The 15,615-nt window shown below is 33.2% G+C and overlaps 1 protein-coding gene across 4 annotated transcripts in view; it reads right to left on the bottom strand.

Annotated features, from left to right (window-relative positions):
• Positions 1-515: 515 nt before the first annotated feature.
• them4 (thioesterase superfamily member 4) overlaps positions 516-15,615 on the bottom strand; it is a 35,359-nt gene continuing 20,259 nt past the window's right edge. For all 4 annotated transcript variants that reach the window (NM_001080634.2, XM_087286293.1, XM_087286294.1 and 1 more), the window contains one exon: positions 516-1,064. In NM_001080634.2, coding sequence (NP_001074103.2) covers positions 1,024-1,064 — 41 coding nt within the window. In that variant the 3' untranslated portion in view covers positions 516-1,023. The remainder of the gene's footprint in view (positions 1,065-15,615) is intronic.

Below are 15,615 nucleotides of genomic sequence, written 5' to 3'. Positions count from 1 at the left end.
CAGAGGCAAAAGTCTCAACAGTGATGCCTAATCCCTAAAAACTCTCGAACCATTGAAATAACATAAATAACAGTGCAGAGACTAGCAGCCATTACGTTAATCATAGTAACAACTCTGTAATAATTCTAACATTATTAGTTATGAAAAACATTATAGTGGGTCACTCCAGTAAACGCCCTAAAAATACAAGCTCCATTTTTTCTTTTTTGAGCTATTATCAGTGCCAAGCTCACAGGATAAACAAGAGCATCTTTAGACGTATTTGACATGTTCAGATTTCAAGATACATTCAGGTGAGTTTCCCTGACTGAATTGAGAATGGAAATAGTGACCTCTTCTGGACAAAGCTATAGTGTAAACAAATTTTGAAAATTAATTTGTGCCTCATGTTCCCGATCATGGCCAGAGGCAGTCCATGTCCACTTGATAATGTGTTATTTGTAAAAAACATGGCAGTTTTATTAATAGTTTAGGAATTTTTAAAGTGACAAAAGGACAATTCAAAACAACCAGGATTTGTTTAATGGCTTTAATGGCATACATTAAGGCAAACATAAATATACCATTATTGCTTATAATTATTACTACTACAATTATTATTTTATATCATTAAATATTTACATGTACAACTTTCTATTGAAAACAGAGCATGAAATTTTCTTTCACTTATTACTCAAAGCATTGGTAAAAATATAATCAATACTTATAGTACTAAGCACTTTAAATTTGAAGTAGTTAAAAGCAAAACTATTTAAAACCAATAAATACCAAATCAATAAATATACCAGGGTAATAAGTCTATTTAACTTTTAAAATATAAAAATAAAAAATGAATCAGTCATGTGTAAAATCACTGCGTACATGCACACTTGAATACCACATTATGAGATCTTAAGCTCTGCAGAACACCAGCTTGATCAGTTGCTCACTCCATGTCAGGAACACACTCACTCATATATGCACAGATATGCACATATACTGTATTTAGGACTCAGTAGTGGAATCCTGGATGATCCAGCTTTGTTATCCAAATAAACTGCCCAATTTGATTGAAACAAATAGAACTGCAAGGCAAAAGAGTTGAAAAAATTTAAGTGAGAAATAAAATCTGTTTTAAAGACTGTACCTAAGTATGCAGGGCTCAACAATAAATGTCTACTAGTGGGCCATGCCTAATGGCACAGAGTCATGTGAAATACATTTCAAACAGCTGACAGTGGATCAGCCAGTTCGGTGTCATCTCAAAAATGTACTAGCACTTTGATGTAACTCTCAGACAGCATCTAATTGTTCTCTTTTGTATCTTGTCAGGTACAGTTGTGTGAAAAAGTTTTTGCCCCTAACTTATGGAGCTAATAATTAGTCAAAAGAATCTGAATTTGAATTGTATTCATTTGAATTATTTATGATTGTAATTTAATAAACTATATATTTTTATGCTGTTAAAACTGTTTTGAATTAGAATTTCTTATTTTGAATATGAATTTCATAACTTGAATACTGAACAACTGAAATGTAAGACAGATGATTTTTAAGGCTGGATTTTTTAGAAATTTTTTTAAATTTCAAGATGAAAAAATTCAGAACATCAAATTCAATATTCTAACATTTAAAACCAGAAATTCAGATTGGGAAATTCAGATTTAGCAGAAAGTAGGTCAGGGGTCATCAACAGAGAAGAGTAGACAATAACAGAAAAGTCAAACTGACCATTTTGGCCAACCACAGAACTGCGTAAGTTTGCTAGCATATGTGAGGCTCAGATCACAAATCTTCTGCAAACTGACTATCGGGGGTCAGATATTTTCAGTAGTTTGTGTAATAAATATACATGCTTATAATGTTTTCAGTGTTTTGAGGGATAAATAGCTGATTCTGACCTATACTATATACTCTTACAACTTACCAGTCACATTTAAAAACTTTTCTCAAACTGCCCCAGCATTTTACAACTGTGGTAAATCAGTGGTTCCCAACCTGGGGTCCGCGCCCCCCTAAGGGGGGCGCCAGAGTTCACAAGGGGGGCGCGGGAGAGGATAAGTGTTGAGGTAGAAAAAGGCATAAAACGCTCCACTATTATATAGGGCTTTGCAATTAATCAAAAATCCGATTTCGATTTCGGCTTCAAACGATTATAAAAAAGCATTAATCGAGATAAATGATTATTGCATCATATACCGCCACTTTCCAGTTGTACACGTGTTGTTGCTCTTAAAAGCGCGAAAGAGCGCGTGCTTATGTGTGTGCGTAGCACGCACACGCAGTCAGAAGCATATGCATATACACTGAGACGTATGGCGAGCGGAATGGGTCAATAACTTGACGCTGCAACGTTCACTCGTCTCACTGAACGTGACGTCTGCGTCTGCCGAACGTGACGTCTTCGTCTGCCGAACGTGACGTCTGCGTGTGCCGAACGTGTCGTCTGCGTCTGCCCCATTACTGTTCCGCTGCTTTAACGTGACGTCTGCGTCACGTCTGCGTCTGCTTCAAGGGTTTGCAGCAGATTGCTCTCATTTCTGCTTTATTATACCTATTCATTCTTTATCAGTGTTTTCACTTATCCACAGTTATGTTTCATTTGCAATTAAGTGCTTTTTACCTTTCTTATTTATAGTTTTTTTTATTTCAAATGGTAAATATTTATACAAATGATTTAAACATTTTGGTATGCCATATATGGTTATTCCTATATTGCTTCTTTTATTGTGGATACAGCTGATTGGTGTGTGTCTACAGTTTGCAGCAGTGTGTGTGCACACCTGATGGCTGTGTTTGACCTATAGTTCATGTGTGTGCTCATATAAAAGCCTTTGCTTTGAAATTGCAAGGAAATTCCATTATGAAAAATGTCTGTGTCAAAAGCATCCAAGTGTGTTTAGTGATTTGCAAATGACTGTGTGTAATGTTTTGCTAACAGTATGAAGCTATGTGCCTACAGTTGTGCAGATCTAGCCTTGTGTTTTGCTCCATGATTGTACGGTTTTGCTAACTGTAGGAAAAGTTTAATTTTAGTGTGTTAGCAATCATGAAAAACTGTAACTGGGTATTAGGTATAAACTAGGCTATTATATTTATCTACAATACATTTGTTAACAGTAGTATAGCTGTAAATATTAGTCTTCAATAAATATGTTTAACAGGAGTTATAAATAAATAATCTTCAATAAATATGGACGGCAATGTTGCAGTATGGAAGAGGAAGCACGGAAGGGAGGAAGATTGGTAAACAGGAGACAGGGCATGGGATTTTTTTTATATATTGAAATGTACACATCACCAGAAAGCTGAATAAAACACTTTACATTTGTTGTATGGTTTTTATTAGGATAGGGCAATATTTAGCTTTCAGTCTATCACTGTTTGGTGAATACAGTATGTTCATGTACTTTATAGCAATACCTCTGAAACAAATCAAACCCAGATTATATCAGTATTAGTCAGGTAGAAATTATACGAGTGTTTAAGATTGAGATCAGCAGTGTGTAAATGAAGCAAACAGATTCATCTTGAATGAGGCGTGTGTGTTCTGTACGGTGTTAAAATTGTGTTTTGTTATAGTGTTGTAAAGTTTTGGATGAAGTGTTTCATTTTGCAAAAGGTCTGATGTGTTCTGCTGTTTGTGTGTGTGTGTGTGGAAATTGTGTGTAGTGTTTTGACAAAATGAGCCTTCATTTCAAAATTGTGCTCGAGCAATCAAAAAAAAAAAAAACTGTAAATGAACATTGACTCACTTACAGTTTTTTTACACACAATTACTTGTACTTCAGACACAATGACTACAACATGTGACTGATGTACTAACCCCCTGAACCAATGCAGCTAAACTACAAGCACAATTCCTGCTTTACACTCAAACTGCAGGTTTAAAACACACTTTTTTTTCAAAACACAACACACAATTCTCTGCATTTGGCACAAATTTCATGCAGAAAATCTCTTGTTTTTACAAGGAACACACTGTCATTCACAATTGTAAAGTCAGTTGTCCTACTTTGTATACTAACTCATGACATGAGTAAACACCTGTCACACAGAATTGCAATTTAGAAATCAGAGCTCATCTGGTTCATAACTGGTTCACTGTCCACCCATGTTTTTAGTTGTTTATCTCCTTCCATATTCTCCATTCCTTAAAGATTTTTTTTCTGCTTGGGGATGGAAAGTGTATGCCGAAATATACAAGTAATTGTGTGTAAACAATTAAGAAAAACTGTAATAGTGACATTCTGCCACCTACTGGCGATTTTAGTTTTTAGTTTAGATGTTACATTTAAAGCAAATTTTAATTTTTTAAAATTATTTCAAATAACATTAGGCTATTCAACGTTTTAAGATTAAACATCACTGTTTTGGTTATTATTATGAATGGTTCAGGGTTTGGGTAATATTAGGAAATAATATGACAATTTAAAATAACGCTTTTCTACTTTAATATACTTATTTATTTATAAGATGCAAAGTACATTTTTTTGACACTATTATGTCGCATGATTTTTCAGTGTATTGTCAAAGTTGTGCTGTTAAATATTTTTCTATGATATTTTTACAGGATTGATTGATTGAATCCTGGCAAATTATTATTCAAAATATAAATACTATCAATGTAACATTATTGCTGAATAAAAATATTAATTATCTTTCAAAAAAGAAAGGAAACAAATGAAAAATAAATTATGTTATGTTTTTTTTATTTGTCAAAGAATCATAATATTGTTTTAAATGTAAAATAAAGAAGAAAGATGCTTTAAAAACAACACAATAATGGTTAATGTAATTTTCTATTTTTCTAATATTTTACAGCAAAAGTATCAGATCTAACAGTTGATAGTGGTCGATGAGTTGGTCATCACTGATATGCTGTAGGCTACATTAAACATGTAAAAAATTAAAACACAATAAGACTCAAATGTAAAACAAATTAAAAAAGGATTTTACAAAACTAAACAACATGAATATATTAATAAACAACCTAAACTTTACCTCCGGAGACATTTGTTATTTTTGTTATACATTTTTTATACGTTTTAATGCTATCTTGAAAACAAATATCATTATATATTAACATATTTATATATAATTTGCACATAATTATTGTATATTGTATAAGTTAGCCGGCAAAAAGCAGACAGACGCACTAAAAACTGCTCAAATATATATATTTAAAAAAAAAGGTAGACGCAGACGTCATGTAACAAGTCAGACGTTGATGTCACGTCCATTGAGAGGAATGTATGAAGGGCAAGAAATTGTGCACTGCCTCACACACTGCACTGAGCCGTGTGAGCAGTATGGAAGGCCGTTGGGGCCAAAACGTCTGCAACAAACGTGTTAACGCGTAATTGCGTGTTAACACGTAATTTACGCGTTAACACGTCTTTTACGCGTTAACACGTTGGTACGTGTTAACACGTCATTTACGTGTTAACACGCAATTTACGTGTTAACACGTTTTTTTTAACTAGTCTCATTTTTAAAGTGCTATCATTTACTCATTTCTCCAATTAACCTACTTATTATAATGTGTAAAGTAATTTAACTTAAATCACAATAAATGCTTTGCAGTCAATGATCTGTAGCAGATATTTAGCATTATAAAAGGCCAGACATATTCTGTAATGTTATGTTTGATGGCATAATAATGTTTGTTATTCAGCTGCTGTGATTTCTTTGAAATATGTGTGCAGAGAAATCAGAATGAGATTAATTTGACAAGTGTGTGCAAACACACTTTTTTCAGGAACACAAACATACAGTATATACAAATGAACACAAGAACACAGAATGACATAAGTGGATAAAGTAAATAATAAAACATTGGTTACAAAATCATATACAGTAAGGGTTGTGTATATGTATGACTAAAAACAAGTAGCAACTAATCTAATAAAAAAGATCTATAGAGATAAAGATGTGTAGAGATCTGGAGGTTGGGCAGGTGCAAAGCAATAATCCTCTCCGCTGTCCTGACAGTCCACTGCAGTCTTCTTTCTAGATGGCACTTAAGAGTTTTTTTTTTTTTTTTGAACTTTTTATACATTTATTGTTTGCAAAACTTTACACTATATACTTTTGGTCTCTGTACTGGAAGCTCCAAATCACCAAGACAAAACACTATTGTGTACAAACAATTGACAATAAATAATTGACAAGTTTTGATAAAACTGTAAGCTCTTTTCTGCCTGGTAAGAACAGCCCAAGTTATGATATACTAAATCAAAATTACAAGACAAAAAGTCGAAATAATGATTTATTAACTCAAAATATGACTAAAATATGTAGAAATGACATAACGACAATAGATGGCGACAAATCACCATCTAAATGTGTAACTTAATTCTCTAAAGATGATTAATCTAATCAAACTTTTTTTTTTTTTTAAAAGAGTTATTGAATCTTTAACTGAATGTCATTTTTTTCATTCATTAGCTTGTTTATGAAAACTGCATGCAAGAACTTAAACTCAAATGGTCCATGGTAATTTTGTCAAGTAACTTTGCAATGTAGTGGGTAACACATGCAGTTTAGGTCAATTCAATGTGAAGTGAATTTAAAATAATATTTCCCACATTATCTTTAACTAACCAAGGACATTTTCACAGTATTATGCCACAGTATCCAATAAAACAAAAAATATTCTGGAATCATAAGTCTTATTTCTTATAGTTTATATAAGTGATATGGGTCGATCAATTGTTACTTATGCAAACTTCAATACTTTCTTTAAAATATTAAAGGTGCTGTAAGCAATTTTTCATCTTAACAGGCTGGCACAATTCGGCGACTCTCAAAAAAAAAAAAAAAATTGTGGTTAGGCATGCACAGAGCATCTTCTTTCTCACAATGAGTTTCTTCTATCATTCATCCAACCAAGTTCATTCTTCCGAAGTGATCTGGGAACAAGGTCAGTGCTGCAAAGAGCTTGTAAAGCCTGCCCTGGCTCATTTAAAGTGACCAGCGCAATGAATGATAAATGTCAGTAATAATCAAAACAGTTTAAAACGGGCTTCTCTAGAAATGTAAATATTGCACATAATATGAAGATACAAGAAAGATACAAGTGTATGTTTTTGTTCCTGCCCATGAATAGATTATTTCTTTTGTTCTGTGGGAAATAAGGGTTTCTTTAATGCTCCACTGTAATTGGGTCACAAACCCCTGTCATTTGTTTGCTACATTTTTAATTTTTTGTCATGTTAAAGATTGTCATAAGCATCTGATTTTTCCTCATTCTAATGTGCTTTCATTTTCTCCTAACTTGCTGCAGGAGTTTTAAAATCCCAACCGAAAATGAAATCTGGTTACAGTGCACACAAACCTTAAACGTGCACACACTACAAGACAAAGAAAACTTAGGCATAGCACACGACAAGATACTATTAAGATTGTGCCTGATGGAGCACATAACCTGATTGCAGAATAACTCTGCTTTTTAATGATAGGCTAGCTAACAAATATTTGACCAACTGCCAGAGCGAACAGCCTGCAGAATTAAAAAAAATGCTGCTTGAAAAGAGCACGTCCAAACAAATGTCTAATATTATTATAAATAACTATAATAAACACTACTACTACTACTACTACTATTATTATTATTATTACTATTATTATGGATCAGAGAGAAGACAAAGGCAGATTAACAGAGAATGGATATTTAATGATACTTTAAACAATTTTGAGGTTGTTCAGAAAAGAAATATCATCAATACCAACAAAAAGAAAACAAACAAACAGAACTTAACTTCGGGTTGTAACTGAAACAAGATGATGCCAGTGGAGGTAAACACCGTACAGGATTCACAGGACAAGATAACAGACAGGATAACAAACTGGTGAGCAGGCAGGCAGGCTACATTATCAGGTAAATGCTGTCACACTGTAGAGAAATGAGTCTGGGTAATAACAAATAAATCAGACCATTAATGAGTGATTGTTCCAGGCTTACAGGGTTATGTAGTGTGAGCGATGATGAGCAACAGGAGAAGGTGATTGGTGATTGGTCTGGTGATTGGGGCTGTGCAGGTGCAGTGAATGAATCTGATTGTCCAGAAGGATTCCTGACAATTATTATTATAAGCTAATATCATAATACTGGAATGTGCCATGCTTTGACTGGCTATTTATTTCAAAAGAAAAATTGTTAGTTGTTGCACTGCATAGCCTATAGTGTGGAAAAATATAATTTACAATGCAACGAAACCCTGGTCTGCAGTAACAGTACTGTCTCTCCCTGGGAATTTTATTTTCTATACTTTAATTTTCTAAACCTTACATTTTAATGTTTAAGCATTTTGTTTCATTGGCTACACATCTGGGTCATAGCAACCACACACACAGAATAAAGTGTGGCTAATGAAAAAAAATGATAGTCTAAGCATATTATAAATTAGCTTGTTAATTTATTCATTTGTTTGAAACCAACACAATTCCCACCAGCTTTTCTTTTTAGGCTTTCAGGATGTTGTCACAGCCATGAACAGAATAACTGGCTTTATTAATAGCCTTATTGTTATTATTTGACCAACTGCCTATAGGCACAACCTCAAAATGGTTTCTGGCAGTTATAAAAAAAAAAAAACAAATGCATGCACTCAAGGTGTGCTGCAATTGTCTTTCATATATAAAATAAAAGTTTGTATGTTAGAGGGAAACAGAATTGCGGCTCATCTCGTGCATTTACTTAATTTTATAAAAGCCAGTAAGAGATATGCAAACCGGGACATAATGACACCTATTTTAAGGTTTTGCTTATAGTGGCAGGTAATCAAATATTACCATAATAATAATAATAATAATAATAATTTATTATTATTATTATTATTAGCAGGTTGTTGTTATTCTGTTCATTGTTGTGACAAGGTCCTGTAAGCCTAAAAAGAACAGCTGGGGAGAATCATGTCACTTTTAACAAATAAATAAATAAATATATATAAGCTAATTTATAATAAGATTAAATGATAGTTTTTTATAAAATAGTGTAAGTATAAAAAAAATTTAGTCCCATAGCCTAAACTGAAAAGAGTAGGCTATATAGGCTATAAGATTTTTTTTTTCAGAGAGAGATAACTGCAGGGCCAGGGTTTTGCATTGTGAATTATATTTTTTCAATACTATAGCTAACAATTTTGCTTTTGAACTACATAGCCAGTCAAAGCACAGTATAATAAGTAAAACTGGCCACAATTTAGTTTGGATGCGATAAATTGGAAGAAAATATATACATTAAATACAAAGGCTGGTTATTTTACTGGTGATAAGTCACAATACAGTGTAACCTTACATTTTACTCATTATTTTAATTGATAATTTGTTAATTAATACTGGGCGAGGCAGTGGCGCAGTAGGTAGTGCTGTCGCCTCACAGCAAGGTTGCTGGTTCGAACCTCGGCTCAGTTGGTGTTTCTGTGTGGAGTTTGCATGTTCTCCCTGCCTTCGCATGGGTTTCCTCTGGGTGCTCTGGTTTCCCCCACACTCCAAACACATGCGGTACAGGTGAATTGGGTAGGCTAAATTGTCCGTAGTGTATGAGTGTGTATGTGAATGTGTGTATGGATGTTTCCCAAAGATGGGTTGTGGCTGGAAGGGCATCCGCTGCATAAAAACTTGCTGGATAAGTTGGCGGTTCATTCTGCTGTGGCGACCCCGGATTAATAAAGGGACTAAGCCGACAAGAAAATGAATGAATAATTAATACTTAAATGTAAAAATGGTATTGAATCTACTTAGAAAGATTTTTTATTTACTTTAAAAAATGTCTGGTGCAAAGTTTAATAGCTGTTAGTTGTGAAAGTTATTGATGTACTCTGGCTCCTTTAAGGGAGGTGCACCGGAAAGTAGGAGAGAGGGAAAAGAAGGAAGTGGAGAAAAGTTCGGCAGATGCAATGCTGTAGTAATGCTGTTTGTGAATGTTATGTTGATGCTCCAGATTAAAGACAAAGAAATGAATGATCACCCTGGTAACCCGCGTTTAATTATGATACCCACGTTGGAGAGACTGGTTTGTAAACAGCCAGAAACATGGGTTACAACAGATTTTCAACAAAAATATTATAAGGAAACTTATTTGACAACAACAGATCCTATAAATGTTATAACAAATGCCCTTAATTACCTAGCCTAGTTGACAGCAAGCATCAAGTGTTTATTGAGATTGTGTCTGTCATCTTTCTTTATGAAGCATTAAACAGAAGGGCGTACGTTGACCAGAGTGATGTTCAGCTGACGAGGTGCATTTATTTAGCCTGTAACCTACCCTATAGATTTTTTTTTTTTGCATATAATGTTCTTAAAATTTCATTAAAATGTATATTTATAGTTTTTATATAAAATATAAATATATAAAAGGCCTGGATAAATTATGTATTTTATAAAAGGTTTGTTTATGGACTATGCGCGTCTTGCTGGCGCATCTGTGACCAAGACAGAACGTGTTTGTTTGAGATGATCAAGACCCACGGTATCCAGAGTAAACCACCAAATGAAAAAGAAGAATAAGAACCACATCCATCAGGAGGAACTGTGGATGCCAGAGGAATCTGTCTGAAATAGATGTCTTTTTAGTGAACAAGCATGAATAACATGCAGGTTTTTGAGTATGAGGAATTCCCAGCTTCAACTTACATGTTTTTCATGTTTGTTAACCATTTATTAATATGATTTACCATTAACAAAGCATTTGTTAGTGTAATTATAAACCTTATTATAGTCTGAACTCCAGCATTATAATGTAATATTTGTTCATTAATGGTTCTTGTAAGCACTGATTTGTTAACTAACGTATTAATTAACACTGTAACAGACGTAAATAAGCGTTATCTTACATTTCTTTATGCTGAAGGATAATTTTATTTCTATTGTTTATGGGGGACTTTTATTTTGACAAGAAATCGTTTTTTCAGAGCTAAAAAGTTATGATGAGAGAACAGTATGGATAGCGGACATTTCATGACGGTTTAACAGAGCTCGTATTAAAAAGGACGGTTTATAAGTTTATTCCTTGCTGCCAAATATGTTGAGCTCCTTTTAAAGGAAGTGGAGCAGATGACGTAGGCTCAACGTAGCCATTGTGTAACGAAACGATTGAGCGCATCACCACATTAATATTCACGAGAAGGATTACAAGCTGCTACGACAGACACAATCATCGTGACACCACAGCTACGTTTTACTTGAATTATTCATGATGCAGTGACCGAAGCACTACGCTGAGCTTACGGTGACCTTACCTCATCATCCAAGATCATGACGGGAGAGTAACGCACGCGGAAGTGCGTTAAGAAATACAAACCGAAAGCAGCAAAATACAAAGCAACATAGTTTTGCTGCTGCTTAATGTCTTGTTCATCATGGGTAACACTTTACAATAACAGTACATGAATAATGATGTATTAATATGTTAACTAAACATTACTTTATTATGAACTAATGATGAGTTAATGCATGCCAATCATGAATTAACTTTAACTACAGCATGAGTCACGAGTTCATGTGTGAATAACGGCTACCTTAATTGTTAGTACATGTTTATGCCTAATTTAACCATCATGAACTCATGATATGTTAATGTATAATTATATTGTGACTTTACTTTGAGGGTCACATCATCATTAATCCATTCTTAACTACTCATGAACTCCTTATGCACGTCCATCTAGTATGTTACACTGAATAACAATAGAAAAGTGTTCTGGCAGCATAAACATGAACAGGAATTCATGAGTAGTTAAGGATGAGTTAACAGTAATGTGCCCCTCCAAGTCATAACATAATTATACATTAACAACTTATGAGTTCACGTTAATTACTTTTAGCTTAAACTTAAATGTGAATTAATACATTAATCAACAGCATGTACTAACAAGTAATTAAGGTAGCTGTTATTCACACATGAACTCATGTGACTCATGTTGTAGTTTACGTTAGTTCATGATTACTGCATGCATTAGCTTATCATAAAATCATTCATTCGTTTTCTATTCGGCTAACTCCCTTTATTAATCTATGTTCGCCACAGTAGAATGAACCGCCAACTCATCTAGCATATGTTCTATGCAGCAGATGCCCTTCCAGCTGCAATCCATCTCTGGGAAACATCCATTCACACTCATTGACACTCATACACTACGAACAATTTAGCCTAATTTAACTGTATCGCATGTGTTTGGACTGTGGGGGAAACCAAAGCACCCGGAGGAAACCCAAGCGAACCCAGGGAGAACATGCACACAGAACTCCACACAGAAACACCAACTGACCCAGCCGAGGCTCAAACCAGCGACCTTCTTGCTGTGATTCAACAGCACTACTGTGCCACCACGTCGCCATCATGAATTATGAATTTATAATAAACTAATGTTTAGTTTGCATATTAATACATCATTATTAAAGTACTGTTATTGTAAAGTATTACCAAATCAATTATATAATATAAAAACAGTATATAATTACAAATAAATATCATATAAATAAATTTATAAATTTATCATTTAATTTTATATATATATATATATTCATTTTCAGATAATGATAACTCTTATAAAGACATATTTCTTTTATTCTTTTTTTTTTTTAATTATGCAGTGTCACATTTAGTTGGTTCTTATATGAAAGCAAGCAGCATGACTAGAACGCTATTAAAAGGATTTTCACTCCAGTGTGGTGATACATTAAAGTATTTAGAGGCCTAAAAACACCAATAATACACATGGCCACATCTTATAGTACACACATATCACACAGAATAATGGAAATATAAATACTTTGTGCATGATGTATTCAAATAACTGTAAATATGATTTGCTATCAAGCCATATAAAATGTGATAAAATGTGAATATCTGCAAAGTATATGAAATACAAGTTCATATTTAAATTATATATATATATATATATATATATATATATATATATATATATATATATATATATATATATATATATATATATAATTTTTTTAAATTTAGAAAAAATGGGCAACACGGTGGCGCAGTGGGTAGTACTGTCGCCTCACAGCAGGAAGATTACTGGTTTGAACCTCGGCTGGGTCAGTTGGTGTTTCTGTGTGAAGTTTGCATGCTTTATGAAAATGGTTTTATATTTTGTATCAAAATATTTTAGTGTCTTGTATTTTGTATTTTTTAAATACAGTAAAATACTTTGAAAGTCTACATAATGACATAAAATGCGGCCTCTGATTGATGTTTTCTCAGTTGTTTGCCCAGACTTGAGATCAGAACAGAAAATGTATTAAGAAGGTCATCAATGCTTGAAGTATTGATGGAAATTATGCTCATATAAAGAAAATAACAGACAAATGACAGGGGTATATTTGAGAGCAAGGCAACAATCATTGAAAATGGTATACTGCACAATACCATGAAAAAATATAATATAATGGAAAAAAAAACACCTAAAGACGGTGTACTGGAGTTCACCAAGGGGGTAAACGAAGACTTTAAGTTAAAGAAGAACTGAAAAAATCTTCAGAAAATGAGTAAACTGCACAAATGGATGGATTGCTGATGTAGATGCCAAGACAATAAGACACACCACATAAAAATAAGTCCTACAGTGGTGACATCTACTTCATTGGTTCTTTCAAATGTCAGAATTTTGATGTGCAGGTGCACTTATATAGTTATTGAAGAGGAAAGATGTCAGTCTAAAGATAGCAAAGTGGCACAATACAGTATATGAGACACATATTTAATAATACTCCAGCCTATACAGACAGGTCAAAAACTCTATACTCCAGACTTCGCAAAAACAGATAAGTCCATTTTTACAGATGTCATGTTTTTACAGATGTCATGTTTTATGCTTTGCAGTTGTTACCGCTAAAACACAATTTTATGTGTAGGCCCTGCATATTGTGTTGTGCTCCACCCTGCTTTTCCACCCTGGTCTCTCACCAGCTCTCAGGTTAATTAGCTCCCAGCTGCTAATCATTATGAATCTGCCTGAATCAGAGTGTTTTGGCTTTAAATACAGCCCTCTGAAGCTAGAGAGCTGAGGAACACTTCTCCCCAGCTCTGAATAGGAATAGGAATAGGAATAGGAATAGGAATAGGAATAGGAATAGGAATAGGAATAGGAATAGGAATAGGAATAGTAGCAGTAGCAATTAATTAATTTTATATTTCTTATAATTTTATTGTTCACTTGTGGTTGTGATATTGGTCACTAGTGTTTTTGTAGTTGGATCAAGCCTTAAAGCCAAATAACCTTTATTGTACCATTATTGCGTTTCCGTTGCTATATAGTATTTTGTGTACTTTGAGATTTAAGTTCTAATTCCATATTATTTCACAAATATATTGTGTATATATATTTTTACAAATTCTTTGTTACACCTTTTAAACAAAACTAGACTTAATGTAAACAATTTTAATAACCTCTTTATATAACACCCTTTTAAAATATAAGACTGTTAAGAGATTGTGTAAATTTTACTGGCCACTCAATGGATGAAAACACAATGATGAGATCTAGTCTAACTCATTATCTGCAATGCATGTTTTTTTTTTTTAAAAGATCATTTTCAAGACAGGACTTTCTGTATGTATTTTGTACAATTTTTTTTTTTTTAATGAAAGAGAAACACGAGTTTATAAATGCCTCATGTAGAGGTAAATGCGTTGACCGATAAGCCGAAATTTCCTGCTCGCTTGTAAAAGTATTTTGTGTATTTTAAAATTAAAGATATATAGAATTTTACTTTGATACATTTGTGGCTGCTGTATTTTATAGTTTATATTGATACATGTAAAATTGATGGATTTGGGATTTTATTTTAAAATGTGGTTCAATGTATTTTTGCCCATTCCTGCTCCCTGTGTTGGCTTGTGTTTCCTCTGGGTGCTCTGGTTTCCCCCACAAGTTCAAAGGTGAAGGTGTGTGTGTGTGTGTGTGTGTGTGTGTGTGTGTCCATTATAATTACAAATATGTACATGAATGTTCAATTATGTAAAACATTTTAACTATATCAGGTTTTATTATGCAAAATATTTAGAGAATTGTTACACATTTAGATTGTTTTTTTTTACCGCCTGTTGTTGTAATGTAATTTTTACAGAATTATTCAGTCATAAATTTGAGTTATTAAATCATTATTTTGACTTTATCTTGTACTTTTGATTTAGTAAATTATAATTTTGGCTTTGCTTACCTTACATCGTTTGCACAAAGTAATGTTTTGTCTTGGTGATTGGAGCTTCCAGCTCTAAAAAATATATAAAAATATCTAGTGCAAAGTTCTGCATACAAATATATATATATATATATATATATATATATATATATATATATATATATATATATATATATATATATAATTTAGTATTTTTGACATGAATTTATGACATGTTATATACGGTATGAGAATGTAGAATCTGCAGCCACTTCATCTGACAAAACTTCAATTACTGTCTGGTTTGGATCAGCCACCAAATCAGACATAAGACTGCAGCGGATTGTCAGGACAGCGGAGAGGATTAATTCTGTGCACCTGCCCAACATCCAGATCTCTACACATCTTTATCGATCTTTATTATTAGATTGGTTGCTACCTGTTTTTATAGTCATAAATATACACAACCCTTACTATTTATGATTTGTA

This window comes from Danio rerio, chromosome 16 (genome assembly GCF_052040795.2).
Source record: "Danio rerio strain M-AB ecotype USA chromosome 16, GRCz13ab, whole genome shotgun sequence".
Taxonomy (NCBI): domain Eukaryota; kingdom Metazoa; phylum Chordata; class Actinopteri; order Cypriniformes; family Danionidae; genus Danio; species Danio rerio.
This window is presented reverse-complemented; position numbering and strand designations above follow the sequence as displayed.